This window comes from Lutjanus erythropterus, chromosome 12 (genome assembly GCF_056507025.1).
Source record: "Lutjanus erythropterus isolate fLutEry1 chromosome 12, fLutEry1.hap2, whole genome shotgun sequence".
Lineage (NCBI taxonomy): Eukaryota > Metazoa > Chordata > Actinopteri > Lutjaniformes > Lutjanidae > Lutjanus > Lutjanus erythropterus.
The window spans coordinates 18,263,421-18,291,039 of record NC_139328.1 but is presented as its reverse complement, the minus strand read 5'-3'; the positions used below and the strand labels follow the sequence as shown (position 1 = coordinate 18,291,039).

Here is a 27,619-nt window from a genome sequence, read left to right as displayed (position 1 = left end):
GAGGAACATTACAGCAGCACTTTTTTGTCAGACTTGACAAATAATTGTAAGTTTATTACTTCACAAAGCACCAGATGGTATTAAAAGGGAGTACTCCAGAAAGTTATTGTACTTCCATAAAGTCTGGGGAGAGACAGATTTAAAAATGGTGGTCAAAATTGAGAGAGACGGGACCAAGATATCTTGACTTTTAGCTCCAAGTTTGGGTCAGATTCCACAACAGCTGAATCCCACATTCTCCATAATATCATTATCATTAGACCCTCTGTGCTTCTTAAGTGCCCACTTCTTTCAAACTTCTTGCCCCTAGTTTCTAATTAGGACTTTGTTTCCAGCCCCAAGCCAAGATATTCCTGTTGACAACTGTTTTGAAAGGGCTGCGTAGATACTCCCTGTGGTGAACTGACTTTTGTATGTAAATCTGGTGGACTGCTCCTTTAGAAATTACTAAATTCTACTTTCATGTGGTCAGTAAGTTGTAAGGTTTTTTTTTAACAGTATTTTCCAAGTGCTGTTGAACAGAGCAGTGATTTTTAACACAGCTTTTCCAAACATCCTAGTTTTATGTTGGATGCTTGCATTATTTTACTTTGCACACAGAAACAAAGTTACTTCACAAAAATCAAAAACCCAGGGTCAAAATTATTAGCTCCCTGATGCTAATTGTCAGTTGTGTATCCTTTTTGCTGGCAGCCCACAGTCTACAGTCGTTTGCTGTCATTTTCAATGAGTCTCAGACACGTCTCATGAGGAATCTCAGCCCATTCTTCTTTGCCAAATCTCTCAAGCTCCTCCAGACATGACGGTCTTCTGACATGGACCTTGGTCTTCAGTTCACCCCACAGATTTTCAATGGGATTCAAGTCAGGGCTTTGTGCAGGCCAGTCAATAATGTTCACTTTGGTCTTCTGGAGGTAGTTCTTCATCAGGAGCGACGTATGTTTTGGGTCGTTGTCGTGTTAGAAGACAAAGCGACGACCCAGACCCAGTTTTGCTGCTGACTGCTTGAGGTTTTCTTTCAAAATCTTCACATATCCTTCTTTCATCATGATTCCTTCCACCTTGATCAGATTCCCAGTTCCAGGCGCTCTGAAGCATCCCCCACAGCATAATACTCCCACCACCGTGTTTCACTCTGGGGACGGTGTTCTTTGGGTTATACTCTCTCTCTCTCTCTCTTCTTTCTCCTAACATAAGCAGAATCTCTATGGCCAAGAGCTCTAGTTTTGTCTCATCTGACCAAAGGACGCACTTCTAGTATGCATAATCTTTCTCCAGGTTGTCCTTAGCATACCTCGCAGTCCATTCCTGTGCAGGGCTCTAGTGATTGTCTTCTTTGAGACTACAATTCCCGACTTAGCTAAGTTATTCACTGGTGTCTTGGCAGTTGTTCTGGAGTCTTTGGACACATCTCTCACAAGTTTTCTTTCCAGAGTCTTTGTGAGCATCAACATTTCTGTTTCTCAAGTCTGAACTGATTTCTTTTGTTTTTGGCATGATGCTTTCCGAAGTGACAGCTCAAACCCTTACTGAAGTTTTTATACTGTGTTTAAATTGGAAGATGACCCTCAGTTTTAACTTGAATTTACAAGCTTTGAACATTACAAAGTTAAAGCACATCATTGCACAACAGTGGTTTATCCTATGGCTTGATAAAAAGGTCAGTTTTTAAGGGGGTTAATAATATTGATGCCGGTAATTTTTGTTTTTTCTGAAATAATTCTGTTATTGTGTGCAAATAGAAATAATTTATGCTTTCTAAAGAAAACTGGTATGTTTAGAAATGCTATGATGAAAATTCCTTGCTCTGTTAAAAAAAACTTTAAATTTCATACGGGGGCTAAAATTTTGTCCTCAACTGTATGTTCAACCATTTCTGTAATTTTCTGAAACCAATGATCCAACATGCACCCTGTGACTGGCCAGCTGTGCTGAGGTGAAAAGGAGCTGAGGTTTGAACTTGAAATTTGAACTCTGTCCTGATCCGTTATTTTATCCATTACATAACATGACAGGACAAGTAACAGTCATCCATCACGTCCACAGCTGCAACACTATGTTAAATCAGCTGAACGGTGCCAATATCACATCTACTGTTGAAAGCACCAATGTATATCTGTTACCCCACCAATAATAATATACAATATCACTGCCCTAAAATATGAAAAAATAGAAACAATTTAAAGAATAATGTTAACAATTAGGGCTGGCAATTAATCAGAATTGTAATAAAATCACAATATAGGCAAGTCAATATCCAAATCATAGAACCGGAACCAAATTGCAATTCTTTGAAAAAGGAAAAATGTGTGAGAAAATAGCATTTAAATGAGGCCTTATTAAATATCACATCATCACGATTTTAATAGTTTTTTTTCCTTTCAGTAAACATCGCAATCATTTTGATTACTTAGTCAAATTAATCGCAATATGACTTTTTTAACAATGCTGGCTAAAGATAATAAGTCAACCATAGCTTAAGATGTTAAGTTACACTGCCTCGTTGTTTCGATGCATTAGAGAAACAACGAAACATCAGAAAAACAGAGAGTTCATAAGAGTCCCTGTTCAACCAATCATCACTCAGTGTATGTTTTCTTATTGTGCATATATATTTTCAAAATTATTTGTTAGTTAATGTTACTTGGTGCAATTTTTCAGATTTTTTTTTTTTTTAACAAATTAAGCTTTTAAAAAGTTATGAGGACTATATTGGCCATTTCAAAAAGTAGCAGGGACATGTCCCCAGTGTCCCCAGTGTAAATGACACTTATGATAACCGGCTTGTCACCCCACCTTCCAGTGTGGCCACTTTGAACAAGTATTAACACTTTTGCCTTCTGATGTACACGTCTAACAAACTGTGATTGAGCATAGCCCCATATCTATCCGTGTACATCTCTCTAATGTGTTTGTCTGTCTCTTCTTGTGTCCTAGGACCAGTACAAGTTTTGCTATGAAGTGGCGCTGGAGTACTTGAACTCTGGGTAACTCAGAGTGACTGAGCCCTCCAGAGACTTAAAGTGTTGGAATATTACAGAAGAACTACAGCTCACATGTGTGCATTGTGCTAAGTGTGTGTGGTACCAACCAGACAGGAGCGAGGTACACACACAAACATACATGCAGCTCCTTTGACCAGCTTTCTTCTACTTCTTCTTCTTCTTCTGGTCTTCAGTTGGTCTAGATGGGAAAAGGTTAGCAGAGTTGTACAGTGTTAAATATCGCAGCCTGTTTTCTGTCAGCACCGGCAAAAAGGAAGCCAGCAGGAGCACAATGGCGTTTTTCTTTCTCCTCTGCAGTGAGTTGCCTCCTCTCTGGATCCCTCTTTCTGTCTGCCTCTATCTCTCTCAGCCGCCTGTAGTCCCGTGGTTGTTGCCTTGATCCTCATTGGACGACAAGCATTAAATACTCTCCAGTTTTCCGTGGAATGCGATACACTGTACATAATGTAATGTGTTCATTTGAATTCTCTCTGACTTCTGTTTTTTGCTCAGCTCTTTATTAAAAAGTCATTAAATGCAGGAGCTCAAAGCCTAAATGTTACTAAATGTCCTGTAAATTTATGACTTCTAGATGATTATTGCTTCATACTGTACGTTGGGGACAGCTGGCTCAGTCTACATCTGCTTACCTTATTTCCTGTACAGGGATCCAAAGCTTTATTTGCACTTCCATTGAATTCTTGTTGTGCATATTGTACATATTTCTGTAGATTATTTATTCATGGTATGTACTTTTTTTGTGACTCGCACTAAGTGACAATCATAGGTTCTATAGGTTTGGTTTATTGACTGTATTGTGTGCTTTTCTTTGGTCATCTTGTGTGACAGATCAATTTCATTGTAAAGAAAAAGATATTATATAAATGTATCTACAATATAAACATTGGATTATGTATTTCTGCCTCTTTTCTGAGTAGAGCTGGTAAAGATGACATCAGGAGGACATCTGCTGGAGACATGAGGAATAACACCATCACCGCTATGTCGACTACTCATTAAGTGCCACAGTATTGATCAGTTTTCATGATTATTTGCAGTCATACTGTTATCCTGGTTATAGTTATACTGGTAACTTTCTTGCACTTTTTAGTTTGGTTTGAAACATATTTGATGAATTACTTTAAAATTTAAGTTCTGACAAGCTGAACAGTCACAACACAGGACCCTGAATGGACGACAACCCTTGATTCCAACTATGAGAGCAGCCAAATGTCACGGCCCTGTCCCTCGCCGCCTTTAGGGTGAAAGCATTGTAAATCACCCGTTAAACTTAATCACAGGTTAGTTAATGATGTTACTGAGTAAATGACATGTGTGCCAATTATGCCTGTGTGTGTATCAGAAAAGAGTGATGATGTAACTACAGATTATTATTTACTGTGAAAAAATATGTCTTTACCGTAAGTGGAAACACCCCTATTTCTTTAATTTTCTTCTATGCAACAATGCTGATCATTGCAGGCGCTGATTGGCAAAGACGACATAATTGTTCACCTGAGTGGCCATTGGATTTGGTGGTTGTTTTCACCCAAGAATGGCCGGTGGCATGACACAGGAGCAAAGTACCCAGATAGGTTGCTCCCGAAGGGCTCTGCATGAGTAAAATATTTCAATAAAAAATAAAATATGCAAGTCTCTTTCAAAAACAATCCAAGGCAGACTTTAGGGTTTGTACAAAATCACAATGCCTTTATATCACATGGCAGTATGTATTTAAAACCAACACAGGCAAGCCCATTGGTCAAAAACAAGGCAGTGATATGTCATTAAGTACAAGTGGGAAAGGATGAGGGAAAAACATCTGACTTTGCTGCAAATTTGTCTCAGAGGTGTAGTGAGAGTAATGAATGATAGATGGTGCTAATGTTGACACATATGAGGCCATAATATGTTTGTTTGTTTGTTTTTATTTAAGGGATCAACGTGTAGGATTTAGTGGCATACTGGGCTTGTAGTTTGCAAACACCTCATGTCACTTTCCTTTTCCAAGCATGCAGGAGAACCTACAGTGACTGTAAAACTATAGAAAAGTGTGATGCAACATTACCGGCCTCCATGGAAGAGGACAGTTGCTCTCTATAGATATGAATCACTCATTCTAAAGCAGGGTGTTCAACTAAAATTCAAAGAGGTCCAGTTAGAGAAAATTTCCTAAAGCAAATGTCCAGAACATCATAATGTCTAACTTGTGTTATGAGAGTGATATATACTGAAGTAGTGTAGTAGTTGTATCAACGTTCAGGGGTGTCAAACTCATTTTGGTTAATCGAGTAATCAGATAAGAAATATTGCGTGTTCTGCATTTCTGTTCTGCATCACAGTTGCATGTGATGCATGTGATACCTGAAGGTGTTGGTTAGAGTTAATTTGTTAATTTAATTTTTTTTTTTTTTTTGGTACGGGAGAAAACCGGAGCACCCGGAGAAAACCCACACCAACATGGTGGAGTATAGAAATGGTCATTTAATTGTCGCAGTTACATGCGATGCAAGACCTGAAGGTGTTGGTTACAGTTTTTTTTTTGTTATAGGAGAAAACCGGAGCACCCGGAGAAACGCACAGGTTTTCCTTCTTCTGGTAGATCTTTGTTTGCTCTGTGTATTGTATCTCAATGCAGTTGTCTAGATGCGGGTCCTTGATTCTGCAGTGTCCGTTGACTGGTCCTTCTGTATGATAGCCAGAACATTGTTGACTGGGTTCTGGTTTTCCTTCTTCTGGTAGATCTTTGCAGGTGTTGGAAAGAGGGCGCTTAATCCTGCAATGAAAATTCTCCCTTTCTACTGTCTCATCTGGTTAAGATTGGCCACTGTGTTTCTGTGTTCATTCTTCGGGGGTCTGGTGTGTCTATGCCTTTGTCCGTACTGGATCTCTCAATCCTGTTGTGTCCTGCAGGGTGATGGTCAGAACACCGTTGATTTAGTTCACTTAGGGTGTCAGCAGGGGAGCTCTCAAACCTGCAGTGAACATTGTCCAGTGCACCACTGCAGTTTTCTGAGCCTGTGCTCAGATACCCAGAGCCTTCAATATTGTCCAAGTCGGCAGTGTGGGAGCTCTGTGGGACGCTTTGAGCAAAGAAAGGATGCTGCAAAGCCTCCTGGGCTGTGATTCGATTGCGAGGGTTCAGGGTCAGCATCCTTTTAATCAAGTCCACCAACAGACGTTGATCACGCAGGCTCTCTGTGTCCCACACCATGTGCTGCTCAAGTTCATCAAGAGAGCTAAGAAAACGGTTCTTCAATTTCATACCATAGTAGTAGTTTTTTGGGGGGTTTTTTTGTTAGGGGAGAAAACCGGAGCACCCGGAGAAAACCCACACCAACATGGTGGAGTATAGAAATGGTCATTTAATTGTCGCAGTTACATGCGATGCAAGACCTGAAGGTGTTGGTTACAGTTTTTTTTTTGTTATAGGAGAAAACCGGAGCACCCGGAGAAACGCACAGGTTTTCCTTCTTCTGGTAGATCTTTGTTTGCTCTGTGTATTGTATCTCAATGCAGTTGTCTAGATGCGGGTCCTTGATTCTGCAGTGTCCGTTGACTGGTCCTTCTGTATGATAGCCAGAACATTGTTGACTGGGTTCTGGTTTTCCTTCTTCTGGTAGATCTTTGCAGGTGTTGGAAAGAGGGCGCTTAATCCTGCAATGAAAATTCTCCCTTTCTACTGTCTCATCTGGTTAAGATTGGCCACTGTGTTTCTGTGTTCATTCTTCGGGGGTCTGGTGTGTCTATGCCTTTGTCCGTACTGGATCTCTCAATCCTGTTGTGTCCTGCAGGGTGATGGTCAGAACACCGTTGATTTAGTTCACTTAGGGTGTCAGCAGGGGAGCTCTCAAACCTGCAGTGAACATTGTCCAGTGCACCACTGCAGTTTTCTGAGCCTGTGCTCAGATACCCAGAGCCTTCAATATTGTCCAAGTCGGCAGTGTGGGAGCTCTGTGGGACGCTTTGAGCAAAGAAAGGATGCTGCAAAGCCTCCTGGGCTGTGATTCGATTGCGAGGGTTCAGGGTCAGCATCCTTTTAATCAAGTCCACCAACAGACGTTGATCACGCAGGCTCTCTGTGTCCCACACCATGTGCTGCTCAAGTTCATCAAGAGAGCTAAGAAAACGGTTCTTCAATTTCATACCATAGTAGTAGTTTTTTGGGGGGTTTTTTTGTTAGGGGAGAAAACCGGAGCACCCGGAGAAAACCCACACCAACATGGTGGAGTATAGAAATGGTCATTTAATTGTCGCAGTTACATGCGATGCAAGACCTGAAGGTGTTGGTTACAGTTTTTTTTTTGTTATAGGAGAAAACCGGAGCACCCGGAGAAACGCACAGGTTTTCCTTCTTCTGGTAGATCTTTGTGTTTGCTCTGTGTATTGTATCTCAATGCAGTTGTCTAGATGCGGGTCCTTGATTCTGCAGTGTCCGTTGACTGGTCCTTCTGTATGATAGCCAGAACATTGTTGACTGGGTTCTGGTTTTCCTTCTTCTGGTAGATCTTTGCAGGTGTTGGAAAGAGGGCGCTTAATCCTGCAATGAAAATTCTCCCTTTCTACTGTCTCATCTGATTAAGATTGGCCACTGTGTTTCTGTGTTCATTCTTCGGGGGTCTGGTGTGTCTATGCCTTTGTCCGTACTGGATCTCTCAACCCTGTTGTGTCCTGCAGTGTGATGGTCAGAACACTGTTGATTTAGTTCACTTAGGGTGTCAGCAGGGGAGCTCTCAAACCTGCAGTGAACATTGTCCAGTGCACCACTGCAGTTTTCTGAGCCTGTGCTCAGATACCCAGAGCCTTCAATATTGTCCAAGTCGGCAGTGTGGGAGCTCTGTGGGACACTTTGAGCAAAGAAAGGATGCTGCAAAGCCTCCTGGGCTGTGATTCGATTGCGAGCGTTCAGGGTCAGCATCCTTTTAATCAAGTCCACCAACAGACGTTGATCACGCAGGCTCTCTGTGTCCCACACCATGTGCTGCTCAAGTTCATCAAGAGAGCTAAGAAAACGGTTCTTCAATTTCATACCATAGTAGTAGTTTTTTGGGGGGTTTTTTTGTTAGGGGAGAAAACCGGAGCACCCGGAGAAAACCCACACCAACATGGTGGAGTATAGAAATGGTCATTTAATTGTCGCAGTTACATGCGATGCAAGACCTGAAGGTGTTGGTTACAGTTTTTTTTTTTGTTATAGGAGAAAACCGGAGCACCCGGAGAAACGCACAGGTTTTCCTTCTTCTGGTAGATCTTTGCAGGTGTTGGAAAGAGGGCACTTAATCCTGCAATGAAAATTATCCCTTTCTACTGTCTCATCTGGTGAAGATTGGCCACTGTGTTTCGGTGTTCATTCTTGGGGGTCTGGTGTCTCTATGCCTTTGTCCGTACTGGATCTCTCAACCCTGTTGTGTCCTGCAGTGTGATGGTCAGAACACTGTTGATTTAGTTCACTTAGGGTGTCAGCAGGGGAGCTCTCAAACCTGCAGTGAACATTGTCCAGTGCACCACTGCAGTTTTCTGAGCCTGTGCTCAGATACCCAGAGCCTTCAATATTGTCCAAGTCGGCAGTGTGGGAGCTCTGTGGGACGCTTTGAGCAAAGAAAGGATGCTGCAAAGCCTCCTGGGCTGTGATTCGATTGCGAGGGTTCAGGGTCAGCATCCTTTTAATCAAGTCCACCAACAGACGTTGATCACGCAGGCTCTCTGTGTCCCACACCATGCGCTGCTCAAGTTCATCAAGAGAGCTAAGAAAACGGTTCTCCGATTTCATACCATAGTAGCCCCAGTCCTCTGCAAACTCCTCTCGCGTCTTGAATCTCCAGCGCTGCTGGCTGTTGTTTTCTGGTTTGAAATACAAGGGAGTACAGAGTCCCAGGTCCAGCAACTCATCCTCTGGCTGGCCTTGAGTCTGTATTATGAAGTTTAGAACATCATAGTCTTCGTCCCCAGGGTAGAGGGGTCTTCCTGTTGCCAGTTCTGCAATTGTTATGCCCAGAGACCACATGTCTATAGCCTCCCAAAAAGGAGCACATAGCATTAATTCTGGCGCCTTGTACCAGGTGGTCCCCATATTGAGACCAGGCTGAAATTCTGATGATGCCAGCGCCAGGCCAAAGTCAATCAGCTTGACCCTCAATGGCTGCTGTTGACGGTCCACAATCATAATATTGTCTGGTTTGAGGTCCGCATGAGCAATTCCCATTGAGTGCAGGTGGTAAAAGGCTGTTGTCAGCTGATGAACAATTGGTCTCAGCTCTGTCATAGGAAGTCCCCTGTACTCACGCTCGTGTAAGTATTCACATAGGCTTTGATCAAGGAGTTCGAAGTTGAGACATATTTGCTCCTCGTCAAAGAAAAATCCGTTCCACTTGATAATATTACAAGTGTCTGGATCCAAACAGCGTAGCCGCCTCAGCATGTCAATTTCTTCTCTGGCGATACGAACAACATTGGGGGTACTTTTGTTAACTTTGATGGCCACCCTCTCGCCTGTTTGAACGTTGCGGCATTGATATACAAAACCAAAGCCGCCCTGTCCGAGGTAGGCCTCCACTTCAAAGTGACGTCTGACTGTACTGCCTGTATTGCAGTTGTCAGGACGGGGCCCCTCGATGCTGCAGTGTCTGTTGGCATTTTCTGCCGTATGATAGACAGAACATTGACTGGGTTCTGGTGTTTGCTCTGTGTATTGTATCTCAATGCAGTTGTCTAGATGCGGGTCCTTGATTCTGCAGTGTCCGTTGACTGGTCCTTCTGTATGATAGCCAGAACATTGTTGACTGGGTTCTGGTTTTCCTTCTTCTGGTAGATCTTTGCAGGTGTTGGAAAGAGGGCGCTTAATCCTGCAATGAAAATTCTCCCTTTCTACTGTCTCATCTGGTGAAGATTGGCCACTGTGTTTCGGTGTTCCTTCTTGGGGGTCTGGTGTCTCTATGCCTTTGTCCGTACTGGATCTCTCAATCCTGTTGTGTCCTGCAGGGTGATGGTCAGAACACTGTTGATTTAGTTCACTTAGGGTGTCAGCAGGGGAGCTCTCAAACCTGCAGTGAACATTGTCCAGTGCACCACTGCAGTTTTCTGAGCCTGTGCTCAGATACCCAGAGCCTTCAATATTGTCCAAGTCGGCAGTGTGGGAGCTCTGTGGGACGCTTTGAGCAAAGAAAGGATGCTGCAAAGCCTCCTGGGCTGTGATTCGATTGCGAGGGTTCAGGGTCAGCATCCTTTTAATCAAGTCCACCAACAGACGTTGATCACGCAGGCTCTCTGTGTCACACACCATGCGCTGCTCAAGTTCATCAAGAGAGCTAAGAAAACGGTTCTCCGATTTCATACCATAGTAGCCCCAGTCCTCTGCAAACTCCTCTCGCGTCCTGAATCTCCAGCGCTGCTGGCTGTTGTTTTCTGGTTTGAAATACAAGGGAGTACAGAGTCCCAGGTCCAGTACCTCATCCTCTGGCTGGCCTTGAGTCTGTATTATGAAGTTTAGAACATCATAGTCTTTGTCCCCAGGGTAGAGGGGTCTTCCTGTTGCCAGTTCTGCAATTGTTACGCCCAGAGACCACATGTCTATAGCCTCCCAAAAAGGAGCACTTAGCATTAATTCTGGCGCCCTGTACCAGGTGGTCCCCATATTGAGACCAGGCTGGAATTCTGATGATGGCAGTGCCAGGCCAAAGTCAATCAGCTTGACCCTCAATGGCTGCTGTTGACGGTCCACAATCATAATATTGTCTGGTTTGAGGTCCGCATGAGCAATTCCCATTGAGTGCAGGTGGTAAAAGGCTGTTGTCAGCTGATGAACAATTGGTCTCAGCTCTGTCATAGGAAGTCCCCTGTACTCACGCTCGTGTAAGTATTCACATAGGCTTTGATCAAGGAGTTCGAAGTTGAGACATATTTGCTCCTCATCAAAGAAAAATCCGTTCCATTTGATAATATTACAAGTGTCTGGATCCAAACAGCGTAGCCGCCTCAGCATGTCAATTTCTTCTCTGGCGATACGAACAACATTGGGGGTACTTTTGTTAACTTTGATGGCCACCCTCTCGCCTGTTTGAACGTTGCGGCATTGAAATACAAAACCAAAGCCGCCCTGTCCGAGGTAGGCCTCCACTTCAAAGTGACGTCCAAGTGTACTGCCTATATTGCAGTTGTCAGGACAGGGCCCCTTGATAATGCAGTGTCTGTTGGCATGTCCTGCCGTATGATAGACAGAACATTGTATGGGTTCTGGTGTTTGCTCAGTGTCCTGTATCTCAATGCAGATATCAGGACAGGGCCCCTCGATGCTGCAGTGACTGTTGGCATTTTCTGCCATATGATAGACAGAACATTGACTGGGTTCTGGTGTTTGCTCTGTGTATTGTATTTCAATGCAGTTGTCTAGATGCGGGTCCTTGGTTCTGCAGTGTCCGTTGACTGGTCCTGCTGTATGATAGCCAGAACATTGTTGACTGGGTTCTGGTTTTCCTTCTTCTGGTAGCTCTTTGCAGGTGTTGGAAAGAGGGCGCTTAATCCTGCAATGAAAATTCTCCCTTTCTACTGTCTCATCTGATGAAGATTGGCCACTGTGTTTCGGTGTTCCTTCTTGGGGGTCTGGTGTCTCTATGCCTTTGTCCGTACTGGATCTCTCAATCCTGTTGTGTCCTGCAGTGTGATGGTCAGAACACTGTTGATTTAGTTCACTTAGGGTGTCAGCAGGGGAGCTCTCAAACCTGCAGTGAACATTGTCCAGTGCACCACTGCAGTTTTCTGAGCATGTGCTCAGATACCCAGAGCCTTCAATATTGTCCAAGTCGGCAGTGTGGGAGCTCTGTGGGACGCTTTGAGCAAAGAAAGGATGCTGCAAAGCCTCCTGGGCTGTGATTCGATTGCGAGGGTTCAGGGTCAGCATCCTTTTAATCAAGTCCACCAACAGACGTTGATCACGCAGGCTCTCTGTGTCCCACACCATGTGCTGCTCAAGTTCATCAAGAGAGCTAAGAAAACGGTTCTCCGATTTCATACCATAGTAGCCCCAGTCCTCTGCAAACTCCTCTCGCGTCCTGAATCTCCAGCGCTGCTGGCTGTTGTTTTCTGGTTTGAAATACAAGCGAGTACAGAGTCCCAGGTCCAGCACCTCATCCTCTGGCTGGCCTTGAGTCTGTATTATGAAGTTTAGAACATCATAGTCTTTGTCCCCAGGGTAGAGGGGTCTTCCTGTTGCCAGTTCTGCAATTGTTACGCCCAGAGACCAAATGTCTATAGCCTCCCAAAAAGGAGCACTTAGCATTAATTCTGGGGCCCTGTACCAGGTGGTCCCCATATTGAGACCAGGCTGGAATTCTGATGATGGCAGTGCCAGGCCAAAGTCAATCAGCTTGACCCTCAATGGCTGCTGTTGACGGTCCACAATCATAATATTGTCTGGTTTGAGGTCCGCATGAGCAATTCCCATTGAGTGCAGGTGGTAAAAGGCTGTTGTCAGCTGATGAACAATTGGTCTCAGCTCTGTCATAGGAAGTCCCCTGTACTCACGCTCGTGTAAGTATTCACATAGGCTTTGATCAAGGAGTTCGAAGTTGAGACATATTTGCTCCTTGTCAAAGAAAAATCCGTTCCACTTGATAATATTACAAGTGTCTGGATCCAAACAGCGTAGCCGCCTCAGCATGTCAATTTCTTTTCTGGCAATACGAACAACATTGGGGGTACTTTTGTAAACTTTGATGGCCACCCTCTCGCCTGTTTGAACATTGCGGCATTGATATACAAAACCAAAGCCGCCCTGTCCGAGGTAGGCCTCCACTTCAAAGTGACGTCCGAGTGTACTGCCTGTAGGCAGCATAAATCTATTGTCCATTGCCATTTAGACAGATGTTTTACTGTGAGTATTTTTTCTATCCAAAGGTTTGTGTCCACTTGTTGTGGATGTTAAGTTTGAAGATTTGATGTGCAAATGACTGTGAGATTGTGATTGAAGTGAATTCTCTCAAAATTCCTTAATAATAATAATAATAATAATAATAATAATAATAATAATAATAATAATAATGATAATAAATAAAAAAATCCTGTGTTCCTATGTTGTTACAGACTGACATGACATGGTGGGGGGGTTTAAACTAAAATAGAGATAGATTCCTTTGATGACAGCAGGTGGCTGGGTTGTCATCAAAGGAATGTCAGTCTTTGATGACATCACAGACTGGCATTCCTTTGATTACGTCACAGCCACCTGACATTCTTGTGCGCGCGCACGTGCGCGTGTGTGTGTGCGCGCGCGCGCGCGCGCGTGTGTAGCAGTGAACCAAACCACACAACCGACACAAAAGTATATAGATATCTCCAAAACTTTTCCCCACCCCATTAGATTAGGGATGCACCGATACCACTTTTTTCAGACCGTACAGTACATTACAGTACTTACATTTGGGTACTTGCTGATACCAAGTACCGATACAGTACTTAATAATGCCATTAAAGTTCTTACAGCAACTTTTAAAACATGTTTTAAAACATGTTTTATTTTCATTAGACGGTCACTTTCCAAATGTAACAAATCATTATTGCTGTTTTCTGCTACAAGTGTAACCATGGTTACTGTACACATTACATTTTTAGGTTATTTGTAGTTGAGTTACTTTACTGATTTTGTGGTCCTTAAGCTGTTTACTGCGTATATGATATATTTCAGCATAATAATTTCACAACATTATTATGGACTTGCAGAATTAAGTTTACTATTATAAATAGTGTTATATATTATAATTATTTAATTATCATTTACCGCATTCTAACTATTTTTTTAATTATACATTTACGTATGTAGTATTTAAGTTTCTTCGTCTTGTCTCTCTTGTCTAAGAGGTAATAGTTCCTACCTGTCATCGTTTAATGGAGACAGGTATGAGTGTGGTGCCATGTGTGCAACAGTTTTGTTTACCCTGCTGTGAACCTTGACCTCGTTTGCCGCTGACTTTTCAAAGCGCAACCAATGAGATAACAACTGAATGTGGCGACGCAGGCAGAAGAGACCGCAGATGTGTTGAAGTGACACAAGTAGAGGAGACAGTCGCTGATAGTTGAGTCTTGAAGGGAACCCCAGAACCGCGGAAGATCTCGCCAGAGTGATCGTTTTAATGTCACAATGAAGGGACGACACGGAGAAATCTCGCGAGAACTTCACAAATCAAGGGTTCCCTTCCAGACACGACTCAACAAAGTTATTGCACCATTAAAAAAAATAGTCAGTTGCTGAATTACTTAACTCTAGTTTTAGTCTCATCAGTGAGAATCCAGGCGAGCTTGTTTTCAGAGTTAAAACAAAGTCTGACCTCTAAAGAAGCTTGTCAAGGACTCGCAGCACAGAAACAAAAACTGAAATCATACACAGATGGTTTATTAGCAAACTGGCTCCTCAAGTATACTGTGAAATGTAGATGAGGGTAGACTGTCTGGTTTGAAGTAGATATGTTGATACATAATGGGCAGTGTTGTTTCAAGAGAATTTGTATGCCAGTTACACTGTGTAAATTAGTATTGTAATGAGTGGGGGTGTCAATATCTTAATATTAAATCAAAAATCAGTTGAAATGAGCTTTTAGTTTCAATAATCAAAATTTAAGGCAGAATTATGGATTCTTCCAGTATTTTTTTTTTTTGTCTCTCTACTCCTACTCCTGAATTAGAAAATGTAAAATGACCTGTCATGTCTTCAGCTGTCCTGTCCAGTTAATGCATTAAAATATATATTTTTTAAAAATTGTTATTCAATGAGAGTGAAATGTCATTAGGGCAAAGTTGATGTCAAAATCTAGTATAAAATCTGGTAGATATCTGTATAGAGTCTCTGTGTAGATCTGCACATGAGCCTCTGATTCATTTGAGTTTTTCTCCCCCTAGTGGTGTCCCTGAGTACCCTTTCCCAGAATAGCTCCGCAAGAAATTCATTGTGACAAATAACATTTAACATTATTCGTGTCAGTTACACTGGTACATGTGACTGCGTCCAAACCATTTTGTCATTAGTCCAGAATTAGCATAAGGTTTTTACAACTGAGTAAGCGAAGTGTAATATTAAATACAAATATTTTAATAGAAAATGTCTTGCACAGTTGGAAAGGTTGGGAAGTCAAGATCAAATTTAATTATAAGGGAATCCACCAAAGGACAGAGATATAATTATTAACTGCTGTCCTGCAAATATTATCATTTGAGTGTTAAAGGTTCCAACATTAAGAAAAGGAAGAAAATCCAAATATGGAGTTTAGTTTTATTACTTTTATTCACTGGTGCATTATGATAATAAAAAAAATGATCACAAAAACTGAAAAGGAAGAAAATCTTAAAATTATGTTAAATTACAATTCCTTTCCAAAGAATGAGCAAATTAGGTCCTACTGTTTTTATTTATGTATTAACAAATCAATGCATGTTAGTCTGTATGCATATGTGAAAGAAAATATGTTATCATTTCATTTCTTTTTATTGTATGGCCAGTAAATTTATTGATAAATAGTTGACAAATTAATCTTGTATAACAACACCTTATATAATCAATACACATTATGTGTTTAAGTTTGCTGTGAGTGTGTAAAAATTAATTAAAAACTATTCAGTTAAAGGAAAAAATGCGTTCTCTTTCTCAAGAAAGACAAACATTTGCTGTATGTTTGAACTTATGCCGCAAAACATCAACACTAAAGGGTCTCGGCAGAAAAATGACAGGTTTAACTAAATGTGTGTCAGCCACCAAGTAGTTCTACTGGAACAATTCAGGGGTTCAGTTCAGTTCCATTTTTTTCAGTTCTAATCCGATTGTAATACCTGAATTTAAATATCTGCCAATACCAATACATATCTTGTAAATGTTTATTCAGTCCCCATGATTTCTCAGTAAGACTCTCAGACACCCAGACTGGTTCCGTAAGTACAACTGTCAGTCTCCAAGCAAGTCGTGTCTAGAAGGGAACCCCAGACCCGCAAAATATTTTGCAAGAGTGATCATTTTAACCCAAACTATGATCCTCCTTTAACCCTAACCAGGTGTTTTCTGGCCACAAACACCAGATTTTAACCACAGCGATGTTATATTATAAAACATAATAGTCTGTACACCAGGCACAATGAAGTTTTGCAAATCACACACAACCCTCCAAGCAGCATGTTTTCCCCTACATCAGTCTTTCACCTCATTTCTTCCTCTTCCTATCTGATTCATGCTGATCCTCACACACAAATATATATGTAGTACATCAACTCCAGAAAAGACCAGACTGCTGTCATAAAAACATCACACTATGAAATCTGGATCAGTACATGGATCTGGGATGTCAGTGCAGTATACAATACATTATGATACCATACTTATTACAACAACACCAACAAAAATGCATGCTGTAATAAACCAGAAACCTAATTTACAAATATTACAAAAATAACACAACCAGTCGTGTGAACACTGTAGGTTTCCACTGAATGAAGCTTTAGTTTGACACACTTACAGTCCCCATGTCCCAGTGCACACTGAAAAAATCCATAGGATCCATAGGACAGAAAAAGCGTCCAAAAGTGTCCAAAGTTCCAAAATTACTCATTAATCATTACTGAGAGGAAAAGAGGGAGACGTGTGTGGCTCCACTCTCTTCCTGCCTGAATGACTGCCCTCAGGAAAATCCAAAAACTCCCTCCTCATGATCAGTTCAGGCAATCAAAGGTGTGCAGTTACTTGGAAGCACCAAACAGTTACCCACTCCCAACCACTGCGTATGCAACAAAATAACATTTTTAGCCATTTCAAATTATACAGTCACATTTTAAATTATTAATTTATTACATTGATGTATGAACTGAAAATCCCTCTAATTGCTCCTATAATTAACTTAAATTACTGTTGTTTCATTGTTTTAAATGAACATAAATTATTTATTGCCTACTTTTTTAACCAGTGAATTGGATTTAGCCTTCTACAAACAGCATAAAGCAAATTGCACAACCCCGGCAAAAAACATTATTATTTAATTTATTTGAGTTTACTTTGGGGCACCCTATATCATCTCCCAGAGAGTAAGAGCTCAGCCGAGGTCAGTCAGAATTCTTTTATTTGTATACTGAATTGAATGGATATCTGATGAGTGGATTATGTCAGTATCGATACCTAATACAGATATTGGATCACATCAGTCCCACTTCTAAAAATAACTCTTTCAAGTGTGCGTGTTCACCTTGTTTAAGGGCACATCAGCAGCACTGAAGAGGAAATAATCACACACTTTCTGGCTAATTCACTAGATATTTTCAAAGCTTCAGTCCAAAGATTCAGGCCAGCAAACCTCTAGTCATACTCCTGCGTAAGAGCCTCAGACTACTGCTGCTCTCAGAAAAAAAAAACATCTGCTTCTAACATCCCTGTGGGAGGGATTGAAACTACATAAAATAGTTTGATGGACAACTCTAACTACCTCTAGCTGTTATTAATCAGTACAGCTCTGTGGGGCTTTATAAATCAGGAACAACTTGCATTGATTGTTCGGTGAATATAATAAATGAGAACAGTTGGAGTTAATTTGATCCTTCTTTGCAAAGAAATTGCATGAATAGTGCAGTGATGTAGGTAAAACCTGACATCTGTGTGGCTACAGGTGCAAGATATCACACTTTCTGGCCACATGCTGCAACAGACTTGAAACTTTCAACCACAAGAGGTCAGTGAAAAGACCCTTTTCAGATTGGTATTAAAACTGTTCTTAAAAAAACAATAAAATAAGGTGTTTTAATTGAGCATACATTATGCAAACAGCATGAGTGCTACTGTTAGTTGTCCCAGAAATACAGCCTTGGACTTAAACAGCTTATTAGCAATTCACTATGTTAAAAATTTCCATGTTTTCCCGCATTACATACTGTGGGTTCAAAGAGAGGCTCAGCTCACAGCATCCCCATTCTTAAAAGATGTGTTATTTGGCTCTTATTGGCTCTTAATGGACTGGTTTGCCTCTACAGGCTGCAAGAGAGCCTTGAAGACTCTCTGCTGGATAACAGGAAGGAATCTTTGGCACATCTTCATGGAAGCTGAAGATCTCATCTTTTCCCTTTACAGAATGTTCCAGCTGGTCAGAGCTACAGGCGCTGTGGCACCAGGGATTGGTTTCATATTTCATCGCAGTACTGCTGGTGAATTATTTCTCTGTTCACACGTGGAGGCTGGGGTAGCTGAGGAACTGGAGTGAGGAAGGAAGGGAGATGGAGACTGGAAGCGGCTCCTGCTGCTGCAGTTTGATGTGAGTTGAGCTGCTGGGAGAGTTCATAACAGATGTTCCCTGAGTCCAGCACAGAGACAACATATGGACATACACCATACTCAAGCAGAGCTGCACAGTAATTTATGTCTGATGCAATCAGCAACAGAGATCTGTAACACTCACAGTCAGACAAAATGAATGTAAAGACAAGAAAACTCATTAGCTGATTCATCTGAGAGTCTTTCTGTCATTCGTTTGGGCTCAAGGCATAAACACATAAAATGTAAATGACGTTTATTTTCCTAATGATGCTTTCAATAATTGTATAGATAAATGATTTGCTGTATGCACTGATGGATTACTGAACAGGCCTACCAGGCAGAGGCCCTAGGGATCGGTATGTCTTTGGGCAGCCATAATTTGTATCGTGTGCTGTATTAATTAGTATAATATCTGTGCAGAGGAGTGTCAGCAAAATAGCCACAAAGAGACACTAGACAACCACAAAGAGATGCAGAACGACCAGTAAGATGCTCCAAATGACCAGGGAGACTCAAAACACCCTCAATGAGATGCAAAATGACCACAATGAATTGCAAACCAACCACACGAAGACTTTAAATCACCAAAGGGTATGAAAATGACTTAGATTTAGATACAAAAAGACCATAAATATACAAAAAATAGTTCAAAGAGACCCAAAACAACCACAAAAAGTAGTGCAAAACAACCACAAAAAGACAGAGATTCAAAATGACTACTGGGAGATGCAGAATAACCAAAACGAGACTCAAAACAACCAACTCACACACAAACTTTAAATGACCAAAGAGACTCAAAATGGCTACAAAAAAGTGCATAGCAACCACAAAGATATTAAGAGACCACAAAGAGACAGACTAAAAACAACCACAAAGAAATTTAAAACCATGGCAGAGACACAAAATTGCCGTAAAGAGATTCAAAACAACTACAAGACACAAAACGAGACACAAAATCATTTCAAATAGACACAAAACAATGACAAAGAGACAAAAAAAAGATCACAGAGATTCAAAACAATGACAGAGAGATACCACAAAACTTAAAACAACAACTACGAGATGCAAAATAGCCAAAAAGAGACTCAAAGCAACAACAAGGAAATGCAAAACAATTACAAACAGAAAAAGTGAGCACAAAGACATTCAAGACAGCCACAGTGACACAAAAACTTAAAAGAGACTCAGGAGGACTACTAGAGCATACAAATTAATCAAAGAGACTCAAAAAGACCACAGAGAGATTCAAAATAACATCAAAGAGATTTAAAAGAACCACAAACTGACACAACATGATCACAAAAAAAGAAGAAAAACTTATTGACACTCATAACTTTATTCCACAACCTCAATTATAATCCGACAGTGAGTTTTTCTTTCATCCCAGACCTAATTTCGCCGGAATCAAGTTTCACAAGTTCCAAAATGGTCGGCATTACATTTCGTAATGATTAATCTTTTATGAGCTGCAATTGAATAGAGCAAGGTCGCTGCTGCAGATCCATCAGCTCTGCCTCTGAAGCATCACATGTCCAGGAGATGGCAGTGTGGAGCAGGCAAAGCTCTCAGAAATCTACACAATGTCAGCAAAAGTCAACATCAGCAAGTGGAGAGCACTCTATTATAGATCAGATTTGCCTTAAATATTCACTTGTAAGCACATATTCAATTCAAATAATTGACATGGTGTTCCGCGAAGTCAATATTTCATGAATCCTGGAAACAAATTACAGTTCAGGAAATATTTTTAGAGGAGATATTTCACGTTTGTATTGTGGTGCCCGTCATTCAGCACTTCTAAATGTCATAATCCAAGATAGATGAATGTAGGCTTTATATGTAGGCTTACATTTGTTTTTCTCCATCCTGCAGTATATTGAACATTCATGAACATAATATTTTCTCACTCTCCGTCTCCTTGGCGCTGATGTAACAATGTAATGAATAAACCAATGAATATTTAATCACTCTGCAATTGCCTATGAAAGATTAAGTGGTGTATTTTCTCCTAATCAAGACGCTCGATGAGTTGCAGACAAACAACAACCCTCCAGCACTGTCACACATTCATCACTGCAGATTCTCTCACACGTGCAGACACACATGCAGCACAAGGCAACTGCAGATCTACACACACACATGGGTCAAAGGGTAGCTGAAGCAACTGGAGCACAACAGCCTGTTTCCATCTCCAGGGACTGGATTATTCTCTTTTTCTCTCTCCCTGCCTTCATCCTTGCGCCACCCACCCCCCTTTGTTTTTTCTACCACAAACAATCACACAGGCTGGAGTGTAAATCTGTATCAGAGCACAAGTGGACACCATCTTCACTTGCCCTCATGTGGCTTTCCATTCTGTATATTTTAACATGACAACAACAGAATGGGCTTTGTGTGGCTATAATCAGATCATCACCTTTACAGGATAAGTCTGTAATATATTTCCCACAATAAATCATAAAATGACCATGATATGTCATCAGAGATTAAGAAAACATGGTGAATTGAAATACTCACTTCACTGCAGCTGCAGTATCCACCTTTGAAATTTCTATTCTGCCCCATAACTTGTGTTATTGTTTGCCTATTTCACGTTAATTTGAGCTCAAATTAATACAGAATGATCACCAAATGAGCAAGTGTCTGTTTATGACTCAGAAGAAGTAATTAATAATCTTTTAAAAGGAGCAGATGCTTATAACAGTTAAATAAAGTAATACCTTAATGGAGTTTGGCAGGCAGAAGGCAGGCAGTCACTGAACTTTACAATGACAGACAATTGACCCTTCCTAAATACCACCCATTTTTTTGCTCTGCTGTCCAATAAATGCTGAGTAACTTTCGCCAGTTTTCTTCTTTCCTGTGTCCACTATGTTCTAGACTCATATATGTTGAGAGGAAAACCACATTTTGGACATTTTGGTTGCTGGATGTAAAACGTATACACCTACCACACCATAGATTGTATATTAATTAGACTTTCAACCTATTCAATAGACCATTGATGGCTCCAACTGGTTATTTGGACTATAGTACCAATTTTCGGATACACAAAGTTTTACTCTTTTCAATTACCACTGACATTGGCCAAATCTCAAAACATCTCAAAAGCTGACGTATTTAAAAGCATCCGATCATCGCTACATCCTCTTTTGGAGAATGATGCAGCAGCTGTTTTGAGCTGACTTCCAATAATTCAGCGTATTTGCTTTGGCCGGGTTGCAGCCCCGCCTGCCATCGAGCGTTTTGCCAAGGGGGAGCGAGCGATCAAATCAATGGACCAGCTCAACATACAAAAAGCGCCCCTGTCGAGCTCTCACATCTGAGGCAAATCCATATCTCATATTTCCTCCATTTTCATGCAGATGGAGGGGGAGAAGAGAGAGGCAGAGAGTAAGATGTCTCTGCTCTCCTGACATTGTTCCTGTCCCCCTGACAGTTTGATGTGATTGCATTGTCAGCCCTTTGAGTCTGCTGGTGCTGTAATACTCTTGGTTAGAGGCGGGATGTGAGGAGGCTGGAGAAACCGTGTTCCTGGGCACAGACGTGGCATACATATTTCAGTAGTTTGAGACTACATATTTTAGAAGTTGCAAGCTTAGTGTCAACCCACAAGTGGATAGCCTAGTTTGGTGTATGGCTGGCATATTGCATCACTTTCTCCCTGTTTTTTGTTGGTCCAACAAGCAAAAATGCACACTCACACACAAACATACATGTGCATACTGAACATCAATTTTCATTATTTCAAAACATCCTCAAGATGCAAACCGATATTGGGAATCTGCCCGAGGTCAAGTCCTCATCAGAGTCAATCTAATTTCCTGCAACTCAGGGGGAAACTGACGACTTGGCCCCCATGTTGCCGTGGCAGCCAACAACCCCTCTCTCTGCATATGATCAGTCTGTTGCCATAGCAGCCCCGTGGAGCTTTCCTGCCAGTCAGTCTAGCAGAGAAGACGAGTGAACCAGCGGTGCCCCCATCCAGAGAGGCCTGCATGTCTTCATCTGTTGCCATGGCACCGTAATAGCATTCTGGATAGATTTGGCATGGCAGGGAGTCAGTTCCTTTATCTTCCGAGGCATTATATTGAGCCGAGCTTGCCTGTGTTCAGCGCTCGCAACATGGTGAGCAGACAAAGGGAGCCGAGGGGGGAGAAGGTAGATGTCAAGATAGTGTATCTATATTGAGACGTAGAGCAGCGCTGCGCTTAGATGTGCCGTGTGCTCATCGGGTGATAATTAGGAGGAACACAGAGGTGGTGGATGTTAGAGAGACATGCCTGACAAGGTAACCTGGAGTGGACTCTGCAGCTGACTCACTTTGCATTAGACTGAGTGGATGTGTGAAGTCATACTACAAAAGTGCGTTTGCTGTGATGTTGTACTGAACTGATTCAAATGCGTGCAAGCAACAAGGGAGTCTGAGTCAGGCAGCTCCACTTAAAAATGAGTAGACAATGAATCTGTTTAAAGGGTCAGTTCACCTCAAAAAACAAAGAAAACAGCTGTTTTCATTGGAATTCTCCTGTGAAATCTGTTGAATGTAGCTGTTTTGTTTTGTTTTTATATGTAATTGTCAATGCTTTGAGCACCACAAAAGAAATTCCAATCCCCTCCACTGTATTGGGCTGGAGGCAAAAATCTCTGAGACAAATATCTCAGCAAATAAAACTAAAATAGCTGCATTTTACTTTACTTAATTAGATAGTAAACAAACTAGAAATGTGTTCTTTATTAGACAATATTAGACCCAGTATTAGACCCTTAATAAAGGGTAATAAGAGAGATATTGCAACAGAATTGTACTATAAACCAAAATGTATTATTTCACATTGTGAGGCCATTATTTGACTTTCTTAGAGGCTAATTAGAGACACAACACAACAAACCTGTACTCTAAACAAAAGTGTATTATTTCCGACTGTTAGAATCGTATTATTCCTTATTAAAGGGTAATTTGGGACACATTACAACAGAACTGTGCTGTGAACTAAAGTAAAATCACATATCTGCTAATTCTAAGTTTAACGGTTTCCTAAAATCTAATAAGGATCTAACAGTGGAGAATAATAGTTTACAGTGCAGTTCTGTTGTAATGAATCTAATAACCCTCTAATAAAGTCTAATAAGGTCTAATAAAGGATCTAATGTTGTCTGTTAGTATAGAATTGGTTGGATAGTGTCTGCTTATTAGGGTATAACTGTCTAATAAAGAACACGTTATATCTAGTTTTTGCCAAAGTACAGCTTGTTACATCTTATTAGTGTATTGTAAAATAAAGTTTGACCCCTACAACTACCTTCAAGGTTTGAAAAAGGTGGGTTTTTTTGTTTGTTTTTTTTTAATCTGGGTGACCTCCAAGGTTTTACTCAAAAGATGAAAATAAAAAGAAAGATGAGCCACGAAATGAAAATGGTCCATTTTCTCCACCATTCCTCTCACGGTGGAAGAGAAAAAACTTCAAGGCTTTGTGTTTTAATTAGTGATGGACAAAAGATTCAAGGTGCATTATGTAACTGTCCTCCTTGAGATGAAGGGTGTTGTGTTTTGCAACGCTTGAAGGATGTCTCTCTCCATTTTTTGGTGAGATTCTTCCACCAGGTCTTTCAATGGGAGCTGCTTGTTAGAGGTCTGGGTCTGGTTAAAGAACCAATGTTCATCATTCCGGGAATCGACAGACTGTGGAGTGTGTGGAGGTCTCATGGGAAGAACCAATCTGTGTTAAGGCTCCTATATCTGGTTCTGCAGACTTAACTTCAGTGTAGGGAAAGACTGATGCTCATTACCAAGGCTTTCCTCTAGTTGAAACCTGATTAAAAATGGATCTCTTAAGAAATCCTTCCTTGTGACAAGTTAGTCAAATGTACCAGCCAATAGCCGTATTTCCACCAATATATATTTTTATGCCTTTTTTGAAAAACACTGAAACACTTTTTCCAAATAAGCTCTAACAAAGCAAACGTTTATCTCACATGACTGCCATTGTTATAATACATCTATGATTGCCCCACACAGACCTGATGTAACCTTCCTCACATTAATACATAAAACAAACATTAATGTCTTTTACATTGTTTTTCACCCTTCGAAGTTCTCCTGACGCTCTTTTAATTTCATCATCTTGTTATCCTTATCTTCTTCCGCAACAGTATAATGGTTTTCTGACGGGTGAAATGGTGCCACTTACTGCTAGTACATGGAAACAATCTTTTGACAGTCTTCTCAAAATTTGTTTAAAATTTGCAACACATTTGGATGGAAACACGACTAATGACTTGGCACTCCTGAGTTTCCATCCCTTTTTATAGTGGGACCTCCCACGTCAGATCTCCATCTAAATGTAGCATAATATTTACCCAGATTTTCCAAAAATCAGCAGAACAAAATGCAAATTAATGTCCACTTCTATCCATGACTGTTAAGCTGGTGGTGTGAATTTGCCCATCAGGCAGCATTAAACCATCGCAGAAGAATGTTTGTTACATATATGAATTTGAGGAATGTTGCGGTCTTTACATCGCACCAAACAGATCTGATTTGTTTCCTCAGTGGTTGTTGATGCATGAATTTTTCCACCTCATCCAAGTATAAAACCATTTTTACACTATTTTACTTTTTTTTTCCTATTTCCAGAGTTTTCAGCGTAGATGGACAAATTAAAGCTGGGGTAGGTAGTTTATTTTTGGTGCCATTTGGCCAAAAAAAACATAATAACCTTTCAACATATTATAATTCCAGTGATCTGAAAGAAAACTAGACTTCTGCACTCCTCCATGGTTCTGTCGTCAGGCTTTAAAAAAAAATCTAGTCTAGCCATCTAGTGACGAGAAATTATGTGCTCTCATACGCATCCACGCGGATCATGGCTGCATGGTGTATCCTGCATCCATTTGGAGCAATAGTTGTGCGTGTCCTCAGAAATTAATGCGACATGAATGCAAAGTATATCTCTGGCCATACACTGTTCACCTGCAGTCAACATGGAAAGCAAAACCTCAGCATCTTACAGTCCCTCAAGACAACACCCAAGAAGAAAAAATAGCCCAAGATCCTGGTTCCGACCTCGTTCCAATCTGTGCTCTCAGTGCCTTCCATCTGATCTGCAACCTCCAGCACATCCATCCGTCATTAGGTCCTGCGGGGCTAAATCCTGCATATTTAGAATCAAATGTATGTGTCAGCAATCTATCTCGGACTTAGCAGGGAGGTCTTTGGCCAGTTTGTCTTAAAGCTTTTCTTTCCAGATGTTAGGAGGCAACATCTGGTATTACATTTGTCTGCCCCTCAGTGGGAATTGCCTTCAGGAACTCCTCTGACTATAAGGAGCTGTTTAAGCCCTTCAGACACGTGTCACAACTGAATGAACTGCAGGGGCAGAACTGATCTTCTCCGTCAGCTGAGAACGAGTAGATGAATCTGCACTGGATGCACAGATCACACAGACTGGACAATTAGAAAGTGGAAAGTGTTTGCTTGCTGATGAATTGCAAATCAAGTCACAAGATGCTGACGTCGAGGGCAGAATTTGCTGTTAACAGTATGAAGTGATTGATCCATCCATCCCTGTGTCAGAGGTGCATGCTTATGCTGAAGTAAAATGATGCTAAGAGGCTTTTCTTGGCACGCAGGAGGTCCCTGTGGAATAACTGTGCATTACTTGAATGTGCATAGCTTTTATAAACTTGGTTGTTGACTGAGTGTACTCCTTCATTAATGGACTCTAGACCATGACAGTGACTTAATTTCAGTCAAAGTTTATTCCAGTTGCGCACCACTGAGATAAGGCGTAAAATGGATTGAAAGCACTGCATAAATTTGCAGGTAAAAAAAATCTGCAGGACATCAGTGATGCTATTGGGTTTAAGTAAGCAAAGATCCCTATGAAACATTTCAAGCGCCATGCCTTTGCCAGTTCAAGCTGTTTTGGATTACTCAGTGTCCCCATGCTACCTTCAGTGCTTCCGTGACAATGCTGCAGGAACGATGATATATCGGTGACAAGTTTAAACCCATTTAAAGTTTCAGAGTTTTAGACTTCTAAGAAACTGCACAAACTAAAAGATAAAAAACAAAGTAAAGAAAGTAAAGATAAGATAAAGATACATTATAAAAATTTTACAAACTAATAAAAAACAACATGAAATAGTATACACATCTAATGAGCAGCTAAAGTTCAGCAAAGAGTAATTGCTTATTTACATGGTGCTGTGCTATTATTCCGAAATCCAAATAGTACAAAAAATATCCCATTGCTCTGAAAGCCCGTTGCTCCGAAAATACATTCACCCTGTAGTAACACACTAACCCCAGTCTTAGAACCCGTCCGCTATGTGTTGATTTAGCCTAGAATTATTTCAGGGCTTCTGACGTAGCCAGCCAATATCCAGATCACAGATATTGGAGACTTCCTTTTATGTTTACAGTCCAAGTAGCAAGTTGAGATACACAAATAAGTGAGTTGAGCTGAGAGATAAGCGATCTCTATAAACAGTTATCTACATATGAATAAAGGTAATTTTATGTAATGTAATGGAGCATTGAGCTTTTATTTTCTAGATAACAGGCTGTCAGGCAAATACACTTTTGGACTAATGGGATATTTAGACTATTGTGGATTCAGGAAAATGGGCCTTGGAGCAATGGGCAGCCCCTTTCTTTCAGCATTATGGATCTAGTATTGCAAGCTTCAACTTCAACTCCATCCCATAGTTTTCCGCATTCATAGCGTAATTTTTGTCTGCAGCAGGCAGAAAAATGCTCTGATAAACCCACGGCACACTGCCTGCCTTGCACCAAACAGCAGATGGGCACATACAAAATTTATCATTAAAAACAAGAGACTACACCAATGTTAGTTGCTCTGTGAGGCTATACATAGCAGTGCTTTGGGCTAGATGTTAATGTCAGCAAGCTAACATGCTCTCAATGACAATGCTAACTAAGGTTGTTCCAGGCAATCAATTTTCCTGTCGATCAAATTTAAATTTTTAGCTGAGCAGCAGCAGCGGCCTCCTCTCCTTGCAGGATAACATTGTCATGTTTGTGTTTAATGTGATTCCACATTTCTCCAGTCTCCAGTGGTTATAAGCCAGTTTGTTCTGACACAGCTTACATAAAACTTTCTTTTAATTTTCTAGATCACAATACTGCCAAACCACAACTTTTATGAGCTGGCATCTGTCCCGTTTTCCTAATGACAACATCTGGGCCATTGGGGAATTAGCACAGGGTGGGCGGTTTCATAATATCGTAGAAGCAACAATTAAATGGTGTTGTACATTAATAAAACATTTATGAGTCACTTAATCAACTAGTATTTCTTGTGCTGACTAACGAGAGTGTCGTCGTTTAATTAACTGCTAATTGCGC

The 27,619-nt window shown here is 41.0% G+C and overlaps 3 protein-coding genes across 11 annotated transcripts in view; 1 reads left to right on the top strand and 2 right to left on the bottom strand.

Moving 5' to 3' along the window:
• Positions 1–3,891, top strand: part of LOC146317867 (receptor-type tyrosine-protein phosphatase mu) — a 237,728-nt gene extending 233,837 nt beyond the window's left edge. For all 9 annotated transcript variants that reach the window (XM_084733216.1, XM_084733221.1, XM_084733218.1 and 6 more), the window contains one exon: positions 2,938–3,891. In XM_084733216.1, the coding sequence (XP_084589342.1) occupies positions 2,938–2,991 (54 nt within the window). In that variant the 3' untranslated portion in view covers positions 2,992–3,891. The remainder of the gene's footprint in view (positions 1–2,937) is intronic.
• Positions 3,892–8,331: 4,440 nt separating this feature from the next.
• LOC146317866 (uncharacterized) lies at positions 8,332–11,301 on the bottom strand. Its single transcript, XM_084732490.1, has one exon. The coding sequence runs from the start codon at positions 11,299–11,301 to the stop codon at positions 8,332–8,334; it is 2,970 nt and encodes a 989-aa protein (XP_084588616.1).
• A 65-nt stretch (positions 11,302–11,366) lies between these two features.
• LOC146317865 (homeodomain-interacting protein kinase 2-like) lies at positions 11,367–12,831 on the bottom strand. The gene is made up of 2 exons (XM_084732487.1): positions 11,527–12,831; positions 11,367–11,468 (listed from the first exon to the last, which is right to left on the bottom strand). Exons 1-2 carry the CDS (start codon positions 12,829–12,831, stop codon positions 11,367–11,369), a joined length of 1,407 nt encoding a protein of 468 aa, XP_084588613.1.
• Positions 12,832–27,619: the final 14,788 nt, after the last annotated feature.

What these genes read in the sequence shown, in the direction of transcription:
- LOC146317866 (XM_084732490.1), bottom strand. Translation starts at nt 11,301, where the DNA reads ATGGCAGAAAATGCCAACAGTCACTGCAGCATCGAGGGGCCCTGTCCT.
- LOC146317865 (XM_084732487.1), bottom strand. Translation starts at nt 12,831, where the DNA reads ATGGCAATGGACAATAGATTTATGCTGCCTACAGGCAGTACACTCGGA. An exon ending in AATCTTCATCAGATGAGACA is followed by an intron (nt 11,469 to 11,526) that starts GTAGAAAGGGAG and finishes ACACCTGCAAAG; the next exon opens with AGCTACCAGAAGAAGGAAAA.